The sequence below is a fragment of the Equus caballus genome, chromosome 6 (genome assembly GCF_041296265.1).
Source record: "Equus caballus isolate H_3958 breed thoroughbred chromosome 6, TB-T2T, whole genome shotgun sequence".
Taxonomy (NCBI): Eukaryota; Metazoa; Chordata; class Mammalia; order Perissodactyla; family Equidae; genus Equus; species Equus caballus.
In genome coordinates, this window is record NC_091689.1 from 75,169,893 (window position 1) to 75,194,662 (window position 24,770).

At 35.2% G+C, this 24,770-nt stretch overlaps 1 protein-coding gene across 2 annotated transcripts in view; it reads right to left on the reverse strand.

Moving 5' to 3' along the window:
* ADAMTS20 (ADAM metallopeptidase with thrombospondin type 1 motif 20) overlaps positions 1-24,770 on the reverse strand; it is a 163,781-nt gene that overhangs the window by 123,063 nt on the left and 15,948 nt on the right. For both annotated transcript variants that reach the window (XM_023643400.2, XM_001488308.6), the window contains exon 3: positions 24,477-24,639. In XM_023643400.2, the coding sequence (XP_023499168.1) occupies positions 24,477-24,639 (163 nt within the window). The remainder of the gene's footprint in view (positions 1-24,476; positions 24,640-24,770) is intronic.

Here is a 24,770-nt window from a genome sequence, read left to right on the forward strand (position 1 = left end):
AGATTATTTAAAACAGTGATACAGATTATGAGTATTACTATTTATAGTAAAAAGTCTTCGCATTTTCATCAATTGCGTTAACAAAACTGTATCTAAGTCTTATTTTAACAGTTATGACTATTCAAAAACATTTACTAACCACTGGGTAGAAAATAAAAATCAATCGAGGAGTCCCTATGTTTTTTGCAGTCGATAAATTCGGTCCTCAAGCCACCGATGGCATTTAATCTCATTATAGAGTAATGACATTTTGTATAAAATATAGAACACAACAAACTTTCATTAGACAATATATGAAGAGCACCAAGAAAAACAGAAAATCAAAAAATATAACAATGGGTAGTTTTTCGAACTCAGAAAATCGAATAGATAAAAATTTTATAATACTTGATTATATAAAATACCTGATTACTTTTCTCTTTGCTTGTATATAAATACAAATTATCGAACATTAGAGATTATTACAGTAACCACTTTTAAGTCGTATGCATTTCTAGAAGACAGTTCTAAATTCCTGATTATTGGTACTAACAGAAAATAATTCCTAGGCAGCACGGGTGCTTGTCCTATTTCCTTCTTTGATTTGTTCCTCTACTTTCACCTTCCTTATTTTTCCCTGATAATTTTTCTGACAATTTTCGGTGAAAGTATTTTAAGCAGAAAAGTGGACCAAGAGAATCGGATAAGAAGAAATAAGAGGACCTGGATAGTTCATAAACCAAATAACCAATACCAAAACAACTAAGCTTTAGTTGTACTATAAGGATTAGACATAAATATAAAACTATATTTTACTATAAAAATAATTCATCTCATTTTAAATAAGCGGCAATCCTACAGTTGGAAGAAAGAAACTGAAGTCCTTAAACATTGTTTGCACAGATGATCTTTCTCTAATTCCTAAAATGATCCTGTCTTATTACTATGCTCTTAGGTTTTAAAATTTATCTCAGTGGGAGATTCTGGAAATTTGGTAAACCGAGTGTACAAACCTAAAACTTTCTGCTATCATCTTTCTCCTGGGGTGACTCAACCACTAAAATATCCATGACTAATTATTGGACCCTGGAGAAGAGCCCAGATATCTCATGCATACAAATCTCAAAGTTATCAGGAAGAAGGTACATATTCATGGTTTTGATTTATTTGTTCGTCAATTTCATTTATTCCAAATAAACATTTATTGAGTACCTACTCTCCGTCAGGAAACATTTAGAAATTGAGGAGCAAATTAGTAGCTCATAAAGCTCATACTCTAATGGAAAAAGAAAAGAGTAAATGTACTTAACAATACATTTCAGGTAACTTTGTTTCCATGACAGTTCAAACAAGAGACAAAAAAAGTGGCTCTCCCTATCCAAAAGGATAAAATTTAAAGACTGATAATATCAAGTTTTGATAAAACCACTTTGGAAAACTATCTGGCAATTTCTAAGTTAGACACGTATCTACTCCATGACTCTGCAATTCTATTCCTAGATATATACCAAACAGAAGGAAAACATAGGTCCACAAAAAGACTTGTATAAGAATGTCCGCAGCAAGACCAGCATACAGACCAATGGAACAGAATAGAGAGCTCAGAAATAAACACGTATACAGTCAAATGATCTTCAGCAAGGGTGGCAAGAGTACTCAGTGGTGAAAGAACAGTCACTTCAACAAACGGTGTTGGAAAAACTGGATATCCACAAACAAAAGAATAAACTGGACCCTTATCTTACATCACATATAAAAATTAACTCAAAATGGATTGAAGACCGAAAACTCTGGAACTCCCAAAACAAAATATTGAGGGAAAACTTCATGACGTTGGATTTGGCAATGATTACTTGGATATGACACCAAAGCATAGGAAAAAAAGAAAATAGAGACTACGTCAAATTTTAAAACTGTGTAAAGGACACAATCAACAGAGTGAAAAGGCGACCTGTTGAATGGGAGAAAATATTTGCAAATCATATATCTGATAAGGGGATAATAGCTAAGACTTCTTTTTTTCAATTTTGCTGAATAAAATGGAGTTAGAATGCCCTTCCTGCATCTGCTGTTTTTTAAGTGTCTTTAGCTCAAAATAATCCTTATGCCAAAGTGGCATATTTTAGGGGGCCATATTCTGCCACCCATCACACACCATAAAGTTTTTTTCCAGGATTAAACAAGAAAATCCACATAAAGCTATTAGATTAGTGCTCAGTAAATGGTAGTTTTTACTTTTGTTGTTAGTAATTAAACAAATAATTACATGCTGTTGATGACAGACACATGCCCTTCAAATTAACTTTTTAAAAAATTGTCACATGTTGAATGCCTTGTTGTTTAGGAAAATGAAAATGGTTGGCTGGTTCACTGCTAGGTTTATAATTTAAAGTTAAAATGTCTATTCGCAGGGACGTGCTTGATGCTGCTGACATTCTTAATGATGAGGCAGGAGCTGTGTGTCATTCTGTTGTTTGACAATCACAGTGCATTTTGTCACACATGCCTGCATCAAGTAGAAAGCAGAGTTTTTCGTTTTCATCATTTTGATGGAGTGATTTATAAGTGCCTAACAGTTTTCATAGCAGGCTCATGGGTGTACCATCATTCTCTTTTTATTTTAAATGTATTTCTCAGATAAATCTCATGAGACACGTAATCTTAGTTTCAGGGTGATGGTGATATAACAGCAGCTGCTCTAAGTTTTTTTTTTTTTTTAACTCAAGACAAATGGCTTCCCAAAGCTATTTAGGCCGTGTGTTCCTCCTCTGCCTTATAAGTCTTGATGTGCCAGGTACTAGATTATTGGCTTAGTTGATCCCTTGAAAAGCCTGAAGTGAAAACACTGATTAGGCTCTTTTGGGTTGAGAACTCTACTCAGCTGTTTAGCTAGCAGGAAAGTCTTCATTTTTTCATTAGAGAAATCAGCGGCAGCAGAATCATGCACAGAGATATTACTAGTGTGGTCATAGGTGCTGTCTACTGCTTACTCACAAGTACTGTTGGTAAGCCATTCTGGAAGCAAAGGAATGTGCTTGAATCTGTATTTGTTTAGAATTTTTTAAATGGGTATCTTTGTCAATGCACGTCAGATAAAGCTCATGAGATTTTCTGTATATTTCATAGGATAAATCATTCTGTGATATGCTCCTCGAATTCAGAGTGGAATGTACTATAATCTGATTTGAAAACATCATGGGAAATTTCTTGAATGTTTCAGTATTGGTGAATGCCAATTTAACAGATGTGGGCTGTGTACTTTATGGAACCAGTGGTGTAGGAACGTGGTGAACCGCAATGATTATGACCATAGGAAGTGTCATACGCTCCAATGTCCTACGAAAAAAGCATCCGCAATATACTAATATGCAGGGTGTGGTTTTCTTTTTAAATATTATATTTATTATTTATGTACTAAAAAAGAAAGGTGAGCTCCAATAACCCAGTGACTTTTATTTTTGCCCCAGCAGGACAACTGCATTCTAATGAAAAGATAGTAAGAGTAGATAATGTATACAGCTCCCTGAACAAAGGGTGCCGTATATATATGTATCCAGAATATATTTTTTTTTAAACTCCAACAAAAATAACCCTATTAAAAAATGGGCAAAGGGCTTGAATAGACATCTCACCAATGATAACATACAAAAGGCCATCAAGCATAGGAAAAGATGCTCAACATCACTAATCACTAGAGAAATGCAAATCAAAACTACAATGACAATGAAATAACTGGTGTTGGAAAGCACGCACAGAAAAGGGAACCCTCATACACTGCTGGTGGGAACGTAAACTGTTGCAGCCACTGTGGAAAACAGTATGGAGATTCCTCAAAAAATTAAGAATAGAACTACCATATGATCTAGTTATTCCATTTCTTGGTATTTATCCAAAGAATATAAAAACACTAATTTGAAAAGATACATGCACCCCTATGTTCATTGCAGCATTATTCACAATAGCCAAAACTTGGAAGCAACCTAAGTGCCCATCAATGGATGAATGGATAAAGAAGATGTGGGGGGTGTGTGTGTGTGTGTGTGTGTGTGTGTGTGTGTGTGGAATGGAATACTACTCAGCCATAAAAAAGACAAAATCTTGCCATTTGCAACAACATGGATGAACCTTGAGGGCATTATATTAGGTAAAATAAGTCAGACAGAGAAAGCCAAATACTTTAGATTTCACTCATATGTGGAAGATAAACAAAAACAACAACAACAACAAACAAACACAAAAACACAGAGAATAGATTGGCGGTTACTAGAGAGGAAGGGGAAAAGTGGGAGGGCAGAAAGGGTAAGAGGCCCATGTGTACAGTGACAGATGACAATTAGACTTGGGGTGGTGAACACAATGTAGGCTTCACAGAAACTGAAATATGATGTACGCCTGAAATTTATATAATGTTATAAACCAATGTTATCTCAGTAAAAAAAACTACAATACACTCATTAGGATGGCTACTATATTAAAAAAAAACAGAAAATAAAAAGTGTTGGCAAGGATGTGAAGAAACTGGAACCCTTGAAAATTGTGGGATTATAAAACGGTGTAACTGTTATGGAAAAGAATATAAAGGTGCCTCAAAAAGTTACAAATAGAACTACCACATGATCCAGCAATTTTACTTGTGAGCATATATTCAAAAGAATTGGAAGCAGAATCTTGAACAGATATGTGCACATCTATGTTCACTGCTGTACTCACAATAGCCAAAAGGTGAAAGCAACCAGAATGTCCATCAAAGGGTAAATGGATAAATGAAATGTGGTATATACATATGATGGATTACTCAGCCTTAAAAAGGAGGGAAATTCTGTTACATGCTACAACACAGATGAACTCGGAGGAGATTAGGCTAAGTAAAATAAGCCAGTCACAAAAAGACAAATCCTGTATGATTTCACTTACATAAGATAAATAAAATAGTCAAATTCATAGAAACAAAGTTGAATGTGTTGGTTACCAAAGCCTGTAAATATCTCGCTGTTTGAGAAAACTCCCGAAGTCTGTCCAGCCTGGGTGCTAAGACGTCAAACATCTCACTGGCTAATGACAGTAAGTGAAACATGAACACCATCCAATTAAGAAGGCACTGTGGCTTACAGGAGTCAGACTGACACTGAGCTAGAACAGATGGCTCTGTGCAGGCTAAAACGACAAATAGGAACACAAAACTGGAACAAAAACATTGAAGGAGATAATATACATAGGGAAAAAGTCTCTAGAACAGAAGAGTATACAAATTTCAAACGTAAAGATTCAATTCTGGAAGAGTTAAAAAAATAAGAGAAGGAAAAAGTAACCAATATCAAGATCTTATAGACATTAATAAGAATATATTATAAGCAACTTGATGTAAACAAATTTAGAAGAAATATTTTCTAGAACATTTCTGGAAACAACTTACCGAAACTCATAAAGAATTAGAAAGCCTAAATAATCACATAACTTTTTTAAAAATTGAATCCTAATCAATTCTTCCCTCAAAAATCCAACCTCAAAAGGCTTTATCAATAAATACCACTAAATATTGTAAGAAGACAGAGCACTAGTCTTTCGAATATTCTTCTAAGGATTGAAAAAAGGAAACAATTCCAAACTTGATTCATGAGGTTTTTAGAAGATGCTATAACAGAATATCTTCATGATCTTGGTTAAAAGAACAGGATTCCTAAGGAGATAAACAACACTAAGCATAAAGACTATTCATTTAACTAAATTAAGACTTTGAACTTGTGTTCACCAAAAAACACCATTATGGGAGCAGAAGAAGGTATTTGCAATACATATAAACAACAAAGTGTTTATATATAGATTATAAGCATTAGAAATCAATAAGAAAAGAGAACACAAAAGTAAGAGACTTGAATACCTCACAAAAGACAAAATCCAAAGGCAATAAATTACGAAATGGTGCCAAAAAATTGATACTCAGGGAAATGCGCATTAAAATACAATGCACCATGATTATATACCCACCCAAATGGCTAAAATGAAGAATACTGAAAATAACAAGGCCTGGTAATATAATATGGGGTACCTGAACCTCTCATACACTGCTGGAGACAGTGAAAATTGGCATATTCACTTTGGAAAACTTCAAGGGTGAGGAGGGAACTTTGACAGGTCATTTAACTTCATGCAAAAGGGATATAGTGATTGTGTACTTTTAAATATCAATAAATATAAGTGTGCATTCATAACTGTTACAAGAAGTACATTACCAAAGAAGAACAGAGATGCCCAATAGAAGTTCCAATTTTAAAGGAAGGGGGGTGATTTTTAAAAAGAAAAATCAGCACAAGTCAGAAAATGGGGGAAAAAGAATCATCATCAGAACACAATATAAAATTCAAATAACACTTAACACATATAACTTACTATAAGCCAAGAACGCTTCTGGTAAATTTACTTGTATTAACTCATCTAATAGCATCATATGCGATAGGCACTATTGTTAATCCCATTCTGCAGATGGGGAATCTACAATATATAGAGATTAACAAACACAAACACTGTTGATCACTGATAAAGCTGAAAAGGAAAACAAATGACAGGAACAAAGCTAAATAGATTATTTATCATAATAAATGTGAATGGTTTAAACTTGCCTATCAAAAAGCAAAAGCTTTATAGAATTAGGTTAATAAAATCCAGCCATATGTTAAAGAAATAGCACATCTGGGATTCAAACCCTGGAGGTGTGGCTTGAGTGTCAGTGGTTTTAACCACTATAATGACGATGAAGGAAAAAAGAAAGAGAATCATAATTTAACAACAGTGTTATCAATATAGATTTTAAGAGCTTAACCTCTAGTAAATGAAATGAGAATATTCTACACAACTGTCTAAAATAATTGAACATTCTGAAGAAACCAAATTTCACAGTTAATCACCTCAACAGTATGAATGAATCTTGTCACTATAAGAAGCGAAAATCTGTGAGAAAAATCAAGTACAACATATTTTTATGTAGTTTAAAATAAAAACATACACAGTCATCTCTCCACTTCCGAGGGTTCCCCATCTGCGGATTCAACCAACCATGGATGGTGTACTATGTTTAGGATTAGTGGATGAAGACCTGGCCGACGTGAATGTTTGAGGCACATGAGCAGGGATCAGTCCTGGAACCAAACCCCCACAGATACCAAGGGGACAACTGTACTTTTACAAATACATATGAATGCAATAACACTACTTAAAAAGAAAGCAAGGAAATGACTAACATGGAATTTAGAATTATGGTCGCCTCAGATGAGGGGAGGCAGGTGGACAAAATGGGAGGGTGGGTGGGAGTGGAATTATGCAGCTCCATATGGGTTGTTGTCCAAGTCTTATATTCCATATTGGTTCATATATTCATGATATGTATTACATTATTAACAAGTCCTCAGCAAATAGTAATATACAAAATTAATTGCTATTAAAATATGAGTTATCACTATCACATACTATTTTTTCTGTAACACTAGCTAAAGCAGTAAGACAATAAAATGAAATATACAGTACGAATACTGAGAAGTTATTTTCATTGTTGTTTTGACTTGATTTTGCAGATAAATGGCTTTTATAATGAAAAAATCCAAGAGACTCAATTTAAAACTTTTTAAACAATCCTCAACACAGGAATAATTGAATAATGGAATGTTATTCAGCAGTTAAAAAAATGAATTAGGTCTATGTGTTTTGATACGGAGGGATGTCCATGATGTGTTCTTAAGTAAAAAATGTAAGTGGCATATAGTATGACCCTATTTTTGTAATACTTCTACAAAAATAAATGAATATATATTCATAAAAATTTATATAATGAGTCAAAAACATATGGAAATATACACCTCAAACTTTTAACACTGGCTGTATTAGATAGGTATGACTGAAATGGGGACAGCAAAACTATTACAATTCTGTAACATCTCAGTGTCCTTTAAAGAGTTACAATGAAATTATTTTATTATTGTAATTTTTTTAATTACAATTTTTTTTAAAGATTTTTTTCCTTTTTCTCCCCAAAGCCCCCCAGTACATAGTTGCACATTTTTAGTTGTAGGTTAATTACAATTTTTTTAAAACACCATCTATAACTTTTACAGGCTAAACATTTAATCTCATTATCTTTTTTTGGTATTTATACTTAAGCAGTGTAACAAATAACAGTGACCTTTCCAAACAGCCTAAAATAAATGGGTATTACTGAAAGCACATTTGCCAGTTCAACTACATCATATCTATGCAATGCTCATCTTTCTATTTATGTTTCATTGAGTCAAATGCTTAAATGATGTCTTGTCCTTTATTAATAACAAGTGTATTATGACCCAAAACTAATTTAGAGCAAACCAAACCATCAAATCATGAACATCGTGCAACAATGATAATCTGCCCGCTAGAACATAAACTACTTAAAATTACATCAGTGAATATAGCCCTTATAACAGCATAGTATATTCTAGAATGCAAGGAGATTTTTAAAAATAATCCATAACAATATAAACTACTAGAAATTTTGTTGTTAAATAATGTAATTAGAAATCCGTAATTCTACTTGAATGTCTTACTGGCACCTCATATTCAAAATATACAAAATTGAATTGTTCATTTTCTTCTATTCCCAGTTTCCCTATTTCTATTAATATGAGCAATAATCTCTTAATACCTATAACTCACACTCAAAACTGTATACTACCTCTGGGTTCTTCCCATCCTTCCCTCACCTCTAATATCTAGTCACCAAGTTTTGCCACTTCTTCAACATGTTTCTTGTATTGCTCCTGCTGTCAACAATGTCCTTACCTCTAAACTCATTCAGGTCCTTCTAATCTTAGAACATTATTAGAATCATGAATGCAAAATTAGACCCAAAGAGTCTCCCAAATGGTCTCACCATCTTCAACCTCTTGTACTTCCCATTCATCCTTCATTTATGTCCAAACGATTCATTTTTAGTAACATCCCATTTATATCTCATCCTTACTCAAGAAATGACCACGGATTCACATTGCCCATAAGATAGTCTTAACCCCTCCGCACCAGACCACCACTAAACAGTTATCAACAGCAAGTTATACACTCGCTAAAGACCGAGAACACAGTTGGGCAATGTGTTGCGTGTTTTGTAAGCGCTCAATAAATGTTCATGGAAGAAAAGAAAAAGGATTAGGAAGAAGAGAGGAAGGATAGAAAGTTGGGAGGGAGATGGAAAAAAGGAATATGTAGAGGAACAAAACAAAAGAGGTTTATCAGTCCAGAACTTCGGGGTATGGGTAACACTAACAGTGTTGTACAACAGCAGCATTCAAAGACTGAAAGCTTGCCTTTGACTTTCCTGAATCAAGTACAACATTCACTCTGGTCTCTATACATAGGTTAAAATTGACACTAATGCTCTGTATTTGACCAGGTGAAGAAATAAATACTATATTTCTCCAGAGAATATACCATCTGTTTTAAAAATGAGGGCATAAAAAGTAGAAGCTTATTCTAAACTACAAGCTTTTCAAACCACTTGTTAAATGCCTAACAGGACTCCCAGCTCAAAGAACTGGGAGTGCCTTGAAATAAAGTGATAATATCAGATATATTGTGAAATCTTACACATTTTCTCATGAATTAAACTGTTTTTCTGCATCCATCATATGTCCTATGTTGCCATGCTGTTGAGTTGTTATTAACACTACTATTAACAATGATAAACATAATAACGAGTGCTTACTAGGTACTAGGTCCTGTACACTTCACATAAGTTATCTCCCTTATTATTAACAATTCTATAAGGTAGGTACTATTAGTATCCTTATTTTATACATGAAGAAAGTGAGGAAGAGGAAGGTTAAATCAATCTCCCATGGTAACACAGCTAATAAAATATAATTCTGGAACATACTAATTTTTAAGAACAGCAGTATTCCATAACATAAAAACTTATGAAAATCTACAGTCCTCTATGATTTGTCAATATTATTAGAAATCTCAACCACTCTTACAGAATTATGGCACATAGCTTATAAAATATTTTACAGTGCTTTATTTCAAAGAGGTTCACAAGTTAATTAGAACCCCACCCACTAGTAATAAATGTGCAGAAGTAATATTATGGACTTGCCTGTGGCCAGCTGAAACCTGAAACATAAAAGAATTATTACATCATTAGTCCTCATTGCATCCCTGAATTAGTGACTATTACAGTGCACATTTTAAAACACAGAGACATGTGATACAGCATACATGAAATTTCAAAAGCCACCAACTGACTAAGTGGCATAACAAAGAAATGAATTCAGAGTTCCTCAATATCAGTTATTACATCTGAATTCTGCATCACATGACTCTTCTAAAGGTCGTATGTGGTAATACATGTAGAATGTTAAGAATTTAGTAACTAGGGTCATAATGGAAAATGCTGCCTCCTACAAAACTAAAAGAGGAACTAGCTGGTCACATTCATGAAAACGTGGAGTCTAGTCCTTCTTGCATTACACAATCGGAGCTAAGCCAAGATTTGGATATAAAGGCATTTAGCTCTACCGTCCATAGACTTGAGACAGATTTGGTACTGTCCTTTCACTCTAGTGGCCCTGAAAGAAAAAAGAGGGCACTGGAAACTCCCAAATTACTCCCATTAATCCTACATCTGGCAAGAAATTTTAGTTCCTTTTGCTATGAGTGCCGAAAGGACAAAGAGCACACAGGTCATGTATTACATTTTCTTTTTCAACATTTTCAAGCCAACCCATGGGGCTTGCTCTAAAGATGTATCAGATTTCCCTACAAGCTGTCAAGGATTCTTGCATAAATCAGGAGTTAAAAACAGGCACACATGCATTCATATATTCAAATCTTTTAAGATATTTTAGGTGAAAGGAACATGCACTGGCTGTCACTTTCTGGCTTTTCGCATCCCAAACTCTACACTTGAAGAGTATAAAAAAGAAACTGTGTAGCCCTTTGCATTTTACAAAGTGCCTTTCCACATCTTCAAGTCCTATCCCTTACTAGAAATCCTAAGCAAAGTGAAACTACGACAAACTAACCAAGTGACACAAATGTCAGAAGAATTGAGATGGACAATTAGACATATATCAACGTGATATTCCAAACTCATACTCTTGAAAAGATTAATTCTTGAAAAGATGTTTGAAAATCTTATCAGTTAAATTTAAACCCTACCATCTGAACACGTGAAATGAACTGTAACATTTCATTCTTTAAAGAAAAGTCATTCATTCAGAATTCATGTTGAACACATACCTAGTGAGTTTATTTTGCACGTGTGTGGCCGAAGTTAGAATATAGCAGAACTATTAAAATTGACAACAGCACAGAACTGTACCTTATCAATCTTCTCTTCCTATTTTGAGATGAGCCTTCATGCCAACCTTTTTCTAAGCCACATCCACTTACTATGATTTAACATAGTTTTTTTTTGTTTTTCAAACTTTTACACAAGTTGCTCCTCAGCTGGAAGATTTCCCACATTATCTGACAGTCTGCCCCATTTATGTGAATGCCTTGAGGTAATTTTAAGTACTAAGCATTCTGACGTACCTCCCCAAAACGCAAAGTTAGTTCAAGGAGGGCATTTACAAGTAGTATAACCTCACTATTTGCTCTATCAGTTCAAGTATTGGTGTAATACTATTTTTCCACAGTATTACTAAGTAACTTGTTGAAATATTAGTATGAGGATTTCCTAGTATGTTTATTGTAATTTGTCTTGAGTATTTTTGGAAAATAAAGTTATAACTCATAAAAATCTAAAATGTAATCTAAGCTTATACTTTAACTCATTCTTTACTCTAATGCTACTCTGGCCATGATAATTTACTCCTCCTGGCTCTGTTATTCCTGAAACAGCTTTTGACTGAAAATAGAATCCTCATGAGAAATGTTCCTCTAACATTTAACATTTACTCCAAAAAAATTTTTAAATAAGGAATATTAAAAGGTATTTTCCAAAGTAAATTTAACCTTGAAAAACTTAGGTATAATTAAAGGCAGTCACTAAATGAATATAAAATGTTAAAAACTAAAATTCTATGTGATATCTTAATAGCACCTAATGTCTTTACTACGGAATCAGTTTTTATTCATATCACTTTTTTCAGCTTTTATTAAGGCCACTATTGTTAGTTTTTGACAAAAGTGGGAAAATCAAACTTTGTAATCATTCGTAGGTTGAACTCTGATTTTCAAGCAGGTATTTTGTTATTTTGTTTTATACTACATCTCAGAATTTAATAAATCGCCACTTCTCAAAAGAATGTTCCTGTCAATCTTATTTAACACCAGGATGTTAATCTAACATCCGAGTACATTTGTGCATGTGCCAAAGACGTTTCAGACCGCAGACTAAAAGGTCAGAATGAGGGAGTAATTTTCCCTTCTGTTTTCTGGCTCTCTTCCAAGGAAGAAAAGTCCAAGAAAGTAGCCTTCTTGGGGTAGGTCCAGAGGTCTGGATGTTCGCCACATGAACCAGTGTATCTGTCGCCTGACCTGGCGGTGGGCCCAACTCTCACTCCAGCAGTAATGATCTTCACAAAGTGGAGCACAGGCTGGGACGAGACAGGAACATGGACCATCCCTGTGCAGTTTTCCCCTGCATTGGTACTCATGGTGAGGGCAGCCCACTCTCATTTCTAGGTGTCTTTAAATAAGGCTGCTTTTGAATGCTGCAATACTGAATCAGATTCTAATTGCAAATAATTACAATCTTTGTTCCCTCTTCACGAGGAAAGCATCACATGGCTACGAAGTAGAGAGCCAAAGATTAAAAATTACGTCACTAAGCATTTGCAATTAAGTTCTGTTTGGTAGGCCAAAGGAAAAGCAAAATGAGCTATACGGCTGATTAGTGATCTAAAGTTTTAGATAGAAAAATTTACATTTATTGCTCCCACAATCTATTGAGTAATTTTCACTTCTCTCATTTACATGGTAAGTAAATCTAAAACAATATTAAATGTATAAAACAAAAATGATGGCGTCCTTATACCGCTCATATGTCATGGTCCATCACTGTAATTGTTTCCTTCAACAGCCCCTCATCTTCCTTGCTCTTTCCCTATGCAACAGGGAAAACTTACACACCAAGTTCACTCACGGACAAAGACGCAAAAATTCTAAAGAAAACATTACCAAACCCAGTCTTGTAAGAACATAAGGTGGACTTGCCATTTGAGAATCAATGAACTGAACAAAGGGAAAAAATACATGATCACCTTGGTATATGCAAGGAGTTTTGATAAAATTCAACATTCATTCACAATTAGAATTCTAAAGCTAGGAATTTAGAGGAACTTCCTTAATCAGAAAAAAGATAACTAAGGAAAACCAACAGGCATTGCACATATTAAAAAAGGCTGAAAGCTTTCTTTCTAAACTTGGTGATGAGGCAAGGATTTTCAATTATTGCCATTTCCATTTGACGTTGTTCTAGAAATCCTAGCCAGTGAAATAAAGAAAAAGAAATAAAAGGTTCAAAGATTGGAAAGGAAGAAATAACTCTCTACATGACTGTTCATGTATAAAATCCATAAATATCAATAGATAAACTATTAAAATATTTGATTAAGGTTGCTGAATATAAGGTCAATATTAAAAAAAAAAGCCTGCATTTTTATATAGAATAATTGCAAAATGAAATTTCAAAAATTATACCACTTACAATAAAAAACACATACCCAGGAAGAAAACTAACAAAAAATGTGCAAGACCTCTACAAATAAGTCTATAAAATATTATATGGGAAATTGAGTAAGAATAAATGGAGGATACCCCATTTTGATGGATTAGAAGACACACTATAAAGATGTCACTTCACCAAATTATCTACTGAGCCAATAAAAGCCAATTAAAACCCTTTTTTTCCTTTTGTGAAAACTACCAAGCTGATTTTAAAATTTGTATGTAAATGCTAAGGGTCAAGAATAACCAAGACAATCTTGAAGAATAAAATCAAAGGTTTCTTCTAACACATTTCAAGACTTATAATCGAGCTGTAATATTTTTATGACAGTATAGTATTGGCACAAAGATGAAAATAGACCAGTGGAAGAAAAGACAATGTCCAAAACAGATCCACATACTGTAGGAACACTTTTCTGAATAAACGTTATATATGCTAAATTTTTAAAATTCCAATGAAATATATCAATTAACTTTTACAACAAAACAAAGTTTTATTTACTATTGCTTTTGATAGTTTCATTAAGTCCACTATTTTTGGATTTTGACCAAAGGAATAAATCAAAGTTTAAAATTTGTAGATTGAGCCCTTATTTTCAAAGAGGTATTTCATTTCATTTTATGTAATGCTATATCACAAAGTTTAGCATATCACCTTTTTTTTAATGACGGTATTCACAACAGGACTAGTCCCCAATAGGGAAGGCTAAAGATAGTTCATCTAAGTCTGCTTTGTAATATCTTAGTTTTATAGGTTTTATTCATGCAAATATTCTTGAACTCATTCCAATTAGCACAACATTTAAGGTCACCAATCATCCCTACTTTGCAAAATTCAATCACCAGTTCCAAATCCTCACGTTCTTTGAATTCTCAACACCATTTACCCAATTAATCAGTCCTACGTTTCTGAAAATCTTTCCTCACTTGGCTTTGGGGCACATATTCCTCACTTCTCTTACCATCTCCCTGGACTCTACTTTTCAATCTTCCTAGTTTTCTCCTCATCTCCCCAACTGCTAAACATTGGCATACCCTATAGTTCAGTCCTTGGACTTTTTCTCTTCTGTATCTAATCCATTCTCTACACAATTTCACACAGCCTTATGCTTTAAATATCATTTATATTCTAACTCCTAAGTTATCTCAAGCCCAGATCCCGCCACTGACCTTACAACTCATATATTCTATTGCCTACTTGACTTTTCTCCCCTTGGATGTCTAATTGGCACCTCAGACTCACAATGTCTAAAACCTAACTCCTGATATTCTCTCCTAAACCTGTGGTTCCCACAGCCTTCTCCATCTCAGTAAATGACAACTCTATTGTTCCATTTGTTCAGGCAAAAAAACTTGGAATAAGCTGTGACAACTCTTACTCTCAACGCTTCATCAACCCACCCATCAGCTTGACCATCAAAATGTATACAGTATCCGGCCGCTTCTCACTAACTTCACGACTACCACCCTAACTCAAGACTTCAGTTCTCAACCTCATTATTGGAGTACCCTCCTAACCCTCCTTCTTCTGCCCTTGCTGAGAAAGATTTGCTTCTAGTCTTTTCTCTACATAACAGTCTGACTGAGCCCGTTAAAATAAAGGCTGATCACATCATTCCTCTGCTCAAAATCCTCCAGTGGCTTCCAGTGTTAGAGTTATAGCCAAAGTCGTTATTGTGACTTACAATATCCTGTGTTGAAGCAGACTCTCCGTGAACGTAAAGCAGCTTAAACTTCTGCTCTCTCACATACAAAGTCCATTTCTAAGGCTTTGAAAGGAATTCTAGAAATTTTGCATTAGCAATTTTTCTATTATTTTTATTAAAGCACCCCCACACACACAAATTTGTTTAATTTTCAGGCCCCACAACCTGGCTCCACCCATAACTACAGGATCTAGCCTTGCACTACCACTCACTTCATCTCCTACTGCCCTCTCTCCCTCCCTCACTGCACTTGTACACCTTGGTCACAGGACATGTTAAGCAGGCCCCAGCACCTTTGCAGCTTCAGTGAAGGAGGTACTCAATATTTGATAAATGAATAAATAAATCCATGTTGGGGCAAGATTGAGGCCTCACCCTCCAGAGTTATTAATGTGGAACAAGAACGATCTCCTCTTAGCAGTTAGCTTTTTTCTTCACTTATTCAATGCCCCCACCACCTCTCCCCCCCCCACCCCTGAGAATGTGGAACAAGGAAAACCTGTACACGTCTCTTACCACTGCACTCTTCTTGCTTTCCTTCTCCTTTCTTCTCCTGGCCCACTGCGAGGAGGGAAACAGACAGGGTAGGCCTTTTATTTATTGACCCTACACCATAAGTTTTCTCCTTCCAGCTGAATGCTACGAACTGAGGCCTCCAGGGCTAGTAGTGGAAATACTAAAAAGATAATTCAGAGTTTTTTTCCATTTTCTTGTTGTACAATCAGACTTTGGAAGTCACAACTGGAATATTACCTTGGCCTTTCTATTTGCACTCTCCCCATCCCCCAAATAAAAAACTAAGGGGGACTCGTTAAGTAATCCCAATTTGCTGGAATAGATGCAAAATTTCTGAGTACCACAGCAGTGGAAAACTAGTTAACTGAGAACACTGAACAGTTTTACACTAAGAATATTGGTTCTCTTTCTTTTCCCGTCTCTTTCTTTACTATAGCCTGTATTTGAGTTATTAATATCTCAGTCCTTTATCCATTATATCTCTCTCTCAACACTAAGTTTAGCTGTTTATCTATTAAGGTCAAAAGTATCCTCTCCATTCTGTACTTCTCATCAGTTGTTGGCATCTCCTTTGCAGTGCTCAAAGACACCTCAAACACAATTTTTTCAACACCAGTATCACAACCATTCACCCTTTGTTGGTGCATGTTCTCATTTACCCAACCCAGCATCCATTCATCTAATTTCTCACAACAGTCTCAATTTCTCTTTGGGTACCTATCCTCGTCCACTCTTGGACTATAGCTCCAGTTGCACTGACCTGAGCAGGGTGGGTCTGGCTGATTACAGCTCTGCCTCCAATAACAGAAATTGGTTCAGGCCAAGTCAGGCCAAACCAAATAACCAGACGATACACCAGGACCTTAGTTTGAACTACTGGAGGAAATGTCTTCCAAAGATGCACTGGATTGCAGTTGAGTTAAAGCCCAAAGCCATTATCAAAACTTACAGAGATCTTCATGAGCTTGCTCCTGCTTATCTCTCCAGCATCAGGATCTTCCTGGCATCCCACAGTTTTTCTTAATTAACTACTTCTAGTTCCCTAAAGTAGTTCAAGCACTGTCTCATCTCCAGGTGTTTGCACATGTGGTTCCTTCCTTCTGGAATACTTCTCACCCTCTCCCTTTTCCCACCTAATTCCTACTCATCTTTTGGGTCTCAGACAATGAGTCATTTTCTCAAGTAAGCCTTCTCTGACTCCCATACCTGAGCTAGGTCTTCCTATGAGGTCCCAAGTCACCTTCTAAATGAACCTCGCCTTACACACTTACCTGTGAATAGAAAAGTTATTTCGGTACCCACAATTCCTCAACTGTTTACACAGCAATTATTATATCCATAACATAGTATTAATTGCTGTGAAGTATGTGAAAAATAAAATAAAATGTAATCTTTTACTTTAAGGAACATAAACACAGAAACTTAAAACTAATAGGTGGGATAGCAGAGGCATATAACAAATTGTAAAACATTGCAAGATACTATTAATTACGTACAGAATAAATAGTAAAGCCCCTAAATTGTGAGATATTCTATCATCAGAGATTCTGAAACCCACAGTCTTTATCTTATGAAATTATGAGCAGGTACATTAACCACAGGAGAATGAATAACATGCTAATGATAAAACAATCGAATAGCAATTTTCAGTAAAGCAAGAGTCTGTAATAAGGTACAATTAGTAAAAGAGCTTAAAACTAAATCACTCCACTCACATTTTTATCTCTATAAGTGAAGGGCGCCTTAAGTATTCAAATAAACTCACTTAGAGCAAAGGGATTTTTTTTTTAATTTGAGGAGACATATCTCACTGTGGAAGGAAAAGATTAAAGAGAAATTTCTTAAAGGATAAGTGACTAAGAGTATGACACAAGCCAAAGGAAATACAAGGTGGGAGACAGATCATTGAAGACTAAACACTGTTATAAGAAAGAGTAAATGGAGATGTATTCAGTTCTAGCACTGGAGGCTTACATTGCTGTCCAGTAAAAACTCACAGGAACTTCACCAAGTTGCAAATTGACTAAACACTCTACATAGGAATTTCAAAACAGGAAGTGGACCAATCTAAAGCAAAGACAGAAAAATTCTTAATGGAGGTAGAACAGACAAATAGATGCACAGTATATTTCAAAGAAGGGTTAACAGCCTCAGTCCCTCCTCAACAGATCTGATGAACACATGAACAAGAACAAGTTGACATGGGCCAGAAAAAAACATTAAAATTCCTAACAAATGAGAAGCTTTAATTAGTAGACAGTAAAAGGCAATTATCATAACAAATATGGAAAGTGGTTTGACACCATTATACTTAAGACACCAGTATAGCTTACTCTTCAATTAGGGTTTATAACTTTGATAGCTTCTTATACCTCAAGATTCATAATTCTCTCTTATTCATTTCCAAGCTGGCACAGAGAAAACATCAAGAAAAAACACTTTGCCTTCAAAACTAGAAAGGAATGAATCATTTCTACCCACAAAATGTTCTCTAGTTTAATGAGACAGTATGAAATACATAATCCTAGTATAAGAAAGGAAGATTTTTAAAAACTTAAATTCTTCAGAGTAGACAAGTAATCCTTCCTCAAAAGGACTGTTGTTACTGTACCTCAGATGCAGTGGATTAAAGTTAACTCCCATCTTACAGATTTTCAAAACGTACCTCTGATTGATTCCTAGCATACTGGTTTCCTTCCTCATTTGCCCATTTCACATAATTCACCCAGTATGGGAATCATCAATCTCATTAGAAATAAAACTAGAAAATAAAACTTCACAAAACCAGGCTTCAAAGTTCTGGGACATAGCCACAGACGTAATGACAACACAAAGTAAGCATCATATATCGCAGATTGATTCTCCTCTTTGGAATGCATTATTAAATACATGTACATTTAACTATTATGGCCAAAAGAACACACAACTGGCAAAATAGATCAGCTCATATGATAACCCTGTATGTATGAAACAAACAACTGTCACAACACCACTAGGTTTACTCCCCTTACAGAAAACATCTGTAAGCTGAAGATGATTATATCTCAGAATTACTCTAAGGCTCAATGAGACATGACTATGAAGAGTGCTTTGAAAAGTAGAAAGCTGTTCATGATATATGCGGTAGTTCTATTCCATAGGATTCACAACCTCAAAACCTTAAGATGCCAAATTTCACAATCTAGGATTTTTTCTTTGGTTTGGGACAAAATTTAAGTTAAGAACATTACTAATACGATAAGACTGAAAAATAGCTTTTAATAAACTACTTTTATGCACTTTAAAATACTAATTAACAAAGCAAGAGGGGAAACCTGAATGGTTGAGGTAAATAATTTGTTATTCAAATATATATGTCTTCTCTAGTTAATAAAGTAGGACTTTTTAAAAACACTTGTTAAGTTTCCATTACAGCATGGGCTTGATTTAGGCAAAAATTTGGACACTAAGAAAAAAGGCTTCCTTTGGGAGGTGTGGACAAACAGGGAGGTGTAGGAGAGACAATGGCTTCAGGTTCAGATGTACTGAATCTAAGATGCCACTGGGACATCCAAGAAAACATGAGGAGACAGTTATAGACCTGAGATTTAATCTTACAACAAGCTGAAGTTAAAACATTTTTTTAGATTATGTATCATTTAAATTAGTAGTTAAAATTAGGGAAATAGAAAAGATAAATCATGGAGACTATATAAAAATGATGGCCAAAAAGAGCAATTTTAAAAATTGCTTAACTTAGAACACGGGGAAGGAACAATGACAACCAGGAAGAGAAATGGAAGAATGATAAGAAAGAAAAGCAGTAAAGTATGTGAGAGAAGAGAAAGGAAGAGGGAAACTCAATTAGGAGGAGTTCAATAGTGAGAAATGTTCCTCAAAATGAAGTAACAGTAAGAGAGAGACTATGCTTTTGGCAAGTGAAGGTCATAAATGACCTTTGAGTGTAGTTTTAATCTTTGAGTGTAGTTTTAATAAAATGTGGGCAGAAGAGTGAGGCCTCGCTAGTCATTTCTATATATATTTAGAAGCTCGAGCTGACTCTTAAACACCACTAACAAGTTACTAGTTCAAAATAGTGGCCATGGTCATGCCTATATTTACAATTCTGTCCCTAGATTAACAGCACCTCCTTCTCTGCCCACAAATTTATAAAATGTTATAAGTATCAGGGACCTTAGAAATCACTAAGTGAGAGATTGCAAATGGGTGGTTAACAAGACAAATTCAGCTCTCATTTTTCTAACTTTTGTTTTCCACTTAAAAAATATCTTAGATTCCAACTTCTCAATAAAATAGAAAAGATTTGGTAATACTGCTCCCACATTTCTGATGCACCTTTTGCAAGAAGTATATATATTCCATTGCCCTATGGACACCTCGATGTCCCAATGACACCTCTCTTTACTCATTTCTGGTAACTGCCTGGTTCCTGTGGCTGTGAAGTATCTAAATGAGAAACTCCTAAACTTGACATTTAAATAGGAAACATTAAATCATTAATCATTCACTACCTACTCTAGGTTAAGACCCAGACAGATTAAGGCCTCAAAGTCAGTTAGTAGCAGAGCCAGAAGGAGAACTCTGTTCCCTGGCCCCTGCTTACTAAGTGAACTGCAGCCTCTGCTAAGGATGGTCAATTTCCCCAAACAGACGCTGATTAAATCACCTTTAAAGGAAAGGGAAATAATCTATATATAAACACAATTTTATTAAAAACACGGTTCTCATGCATTAACAGAAATATTATCTAAAAGGACTGCTCACACACGCACAAAAATCCTTACATCTCAAAGTTGAGGCAAAAGCTTTAAGGAAATTATCTTCAAATTTACTGCACGTGCACTTTACTTGTTTGACACTGAAATCCCTTTTGACGAGACAGTGGCTTTTTTCGATTCAGTCTCCCTGCCTTCAGGCTCTTCTCATTCAAATCCAAAACTGTCTTGAAAAAATAAAGCTGCCAGCTGAGTGATACAATTTTAAAAGATCATATGAAGTCTTCGCTTTCAAACTTCTGTGTTCCCCAACGCCTATGGGATAGCCCTCAAAACCCCAGTCCTTTCAGCTCTGCCTCCCTGTGCCTTCACCGCCTCTTCTTCCTCTACTTCCCATTTTCCTCCATGCACATCACGACTTGGAAGATACAAACACTATTCCCTCTTGAGAACTGTTCTAACCCACTTTTACAGATTTTGTAACTGATGATTTGGCATTCACTAATCACAGGACCAAACTAATAGCTAATGTTGTTAACACCTCCCCCCATAGTCCAGCTTTCACAGGCACATTAAAATCATGTAACAAACCTCCAACCACAACCCCCAATACCTGTGTTTCGCTTTCTGCCCAAGGGGCATCCCCACCTAACAACATCCCACCACTGTAGTAATAAAGCCTTTTGCCCGTGCTTTCCCCTCTCTCCTTCCGCCTCCTGATCAACCCAGATGCTTCCCCATGTGGCCTTGCGTTGTAGAGTGGGTCTGTTCTCTTGGGAGCTGTAAGCACAGTCATCCCTCAGTATCTTCAGGGGATTGCTTCCAGGACCCCTCACAGATACCAGAATCAAGTCCCAAGTACACGATCTGCAGAAGGTTGAATCCACAAATGCAGAATCATGGATTCAGAGACCAACTATAACAAATTCTTCTTTCAAAGGGAGTTATGTCCATGTCTGTCTTCTTACCATACTTGATGAAAACAAATCCTGGGTACATTTTTCATTCAAGCCCTCCCTCCCCCTCCTTTTTTATTTTTGCGTGGACAATGCCTACAAATCCTTCGCAATGGAGATTAAGTGGTTTAAATATCATTTGCGTAGTAAAACCTAAGGCAGTTTCCTGCTCAGCTTCGAGCTGCACACCGTATTGCTCCTAACACAGTTAGGGCAGCCTTGGCTCAGCCTTATAATTTTTCTGTTTTCATGTTCTTTTATACCCACCGGACTTTGAGAACCTGAATGAAAAGGCTCAAATCTTACCCAGCACAATCCTTTACATATATTAGGGATTCAAAGACTGTAAAAATAAATAAATTTAGAAAAAAATTAGGAAAAACATAGAAATTTTAAAGCTAGCCAACATCATCTCAAACCTGTTCTAAGATGTTTCATTTTCACTCACATCACGACCTCTGTTTTACTGTTCTACAAGTGTTCTCCGGTCCTGCCCCACGACACTGAGATGCGGGGGGCAGAGTGACAACAGAAGAAAGGTAGCAAAGCTCATCACATCTCCTGAGGGACATGGGCCAGTTCTGATTCGCTCATGGAGGGTAAGCAATAGCAGAACTACACTTAACAGAATCTAGAGATTTTTTTCATTCCTGTCAATCTTTTCAGGGCTTCCCTCCTCATTTGGGTTTTAATTTTGTCAGCGTGTGTGGTGGTAGTGTGGGGGGGTTGTTTGTTCATTTCCTGAGGTTTTTTTATGTGCTTGTTGTGCCATTTCCACTAGATTTTACTTGGAATATGTCTTACGTCTACCTGGAGCCTAGCATCCACAACAGCTAGGTTTGGCAATCAAACATAATTTGTACGGCCTCAAGGCACACTGTGAAATCTGATGTTGAAAATAATTTAATCTAATTCAGCAAGGCTGAAGCCACTATGAATTGTAACATATTAGGGTCATAATGAATTAAAACCATCAATAGAAATATGAAAAAAAAAAAGAAATGACTTTTCCTTTTCCACTTAATCCTCTTGGTTCATGTGCTAAATCTTCAGGCCTACCTATTTGAGGAATGCTCCTGAATGAAGGTTCATCTTTAAAATATAAGATCTTGCAAGTTTTTCTGGACAACAATGTGTGAATTAGGGAATAAAAAAGTCTTTGATAACATTTTACTAATTACATTCACAACTCTCCATTTTTACTAACAAAATGATTAGCAGCTAATTATTTAGACCATTAACTGATTGCCTTTTTTAGTGATTAAAACTGTATGTTAATTGTACCTAAAAATGGAGGCAATTTAAGAAGTGAAAAGAATACTACCTTTAACATTTTGTAGATAAATGTTGTGGGAAAATATACTATGACTAAAACAAAACTAAATCCCATAGCTTTCTATTTGCTTGTTATTTGCAGTTTTTATAACAAATCTTTAGTACAAAAATTTCTTAGACAAAAGGGCCTGGCTTTTCTTGAACCATTCTATTTCTGATAACGAACACTGATTGTGAATGCAAAACCCTGCATATCATTATGTGAAACATTTATGCATTCAGAGTGTCTACTTGGTGGTTTTCTTCTTAAGAAGCTAAACAATTCATTAAACAAGCTGCTCCTGAATGGTAGATCAGAACAAGCATAAGCTGCCTTCTGTAGAGTCCCATTGTAAGGCTGTACCCATTTGTGTTTTCTTTGAAGCCATAAAAATGAAACCCTTATGCTCATATTAAAAGCATAAGAAAGACATCTATTATGTCAATAGATTTAAAACACGGCCTGAGACACAGTGAGAACCACTCCAAAATGGCACCCTTATAATAGCAAAGGTTAAGAAGTGCATTCCCAGGGAAAACTTTCAAAGGCCTACATATCATTATATCCCAAAACAGATGGCACCACAGTGTTTAGAACTATAGTTTATGGACACCTACAATCTCAAATAAATCCTTTCTAATCCCGCTCTTTTGTCCAGATTTTGTACTTTGATGATAACTGCAGTTGCCTTTCTCCATTCTTCATAGAATGACATAAGTGATATGGTGAAAATTCGTGTATATATATGGACACAACTCTTAATACAACTTCCATGTAATGTACAAGTATTTTCCTAACAACAAATTTATATCTTAAAGAAATCTATGATTCTTAGATTCTAATCTACTACAAATCTCCAGTAGTCTGAATTTTCCAGGAAAAAATGATAAAACATCTCTCTCTCATATACTGCTGGAAGTATAAATTGATAAAAACCACTTCACAAAACAATGTGGAATTATCTAGTATCTATGCGTATTCTCTGGAGAAACTCTCAAACACAGGTGATGGGGACAAGAAGATTCACACCAGCATTGTTTATAATAGCGAAAAACTGCAAACCACCTAAAAGTTCATCAACAGGAAAACGGATCTATGAGATATACTCAGACAACGAAATACTGGACAGCAATAAAAATGAATGAATTGCGGCTACATGCACAAATAGAGACGAACTTAAACCATGCTGAGCAAAATGGGTAACTCACACACAACTATATACAATGTTTCCTTTCTATAAGGGTAAAAGCATACAAAACTGAGGGTGTTATTGTTATTTAGGTTCAGGTTTTTTTAATTATCTAAAATTCTGTTGAGAAAAATTAAATCATACTAGTGTGACTAAGAGATTGAAGTAAAAACCTTTTGTGGTTATTTGCTACAAATCCCATATACTGAATACTTTTTGTATTTAAATTTAGTCTACTACAATGAAATTGCCTACAGACATTAGATAGTTTCTAATGGCTCCTTACAAGTTAAGAAAACTTAAAATATCATATACTTCAGTAGTTAAGGAAAATAGATAAATTCTAACCTATAAAAACATTTAAATAGTATCATAATTTAACCCAAATAGTTTTACTTCATAATTTACCTGAAACTTCACAAGGCTTGTGCGATTGTAGAAAATAGTTCCTCTTTAATTCCTGTCTGTATATAAGATGTGGCTTGTTATGATCATCTTCATTTTCACTCCCATCTGCCTTCATTATAGGTTCTAAGAAATATTCACTATCATGTGTTTTAAATGTTCCCATCTGAAAATAAAGAAAATAAAAATTACCTTTTTTTTTCATCACTAAGAAGAGAAAGCCAGAAGTCTGTTCACTGAATGTCATCAAATGAACATAGTATCCCTTCCATGACTTACTTTTCTCTCTCCATTCTT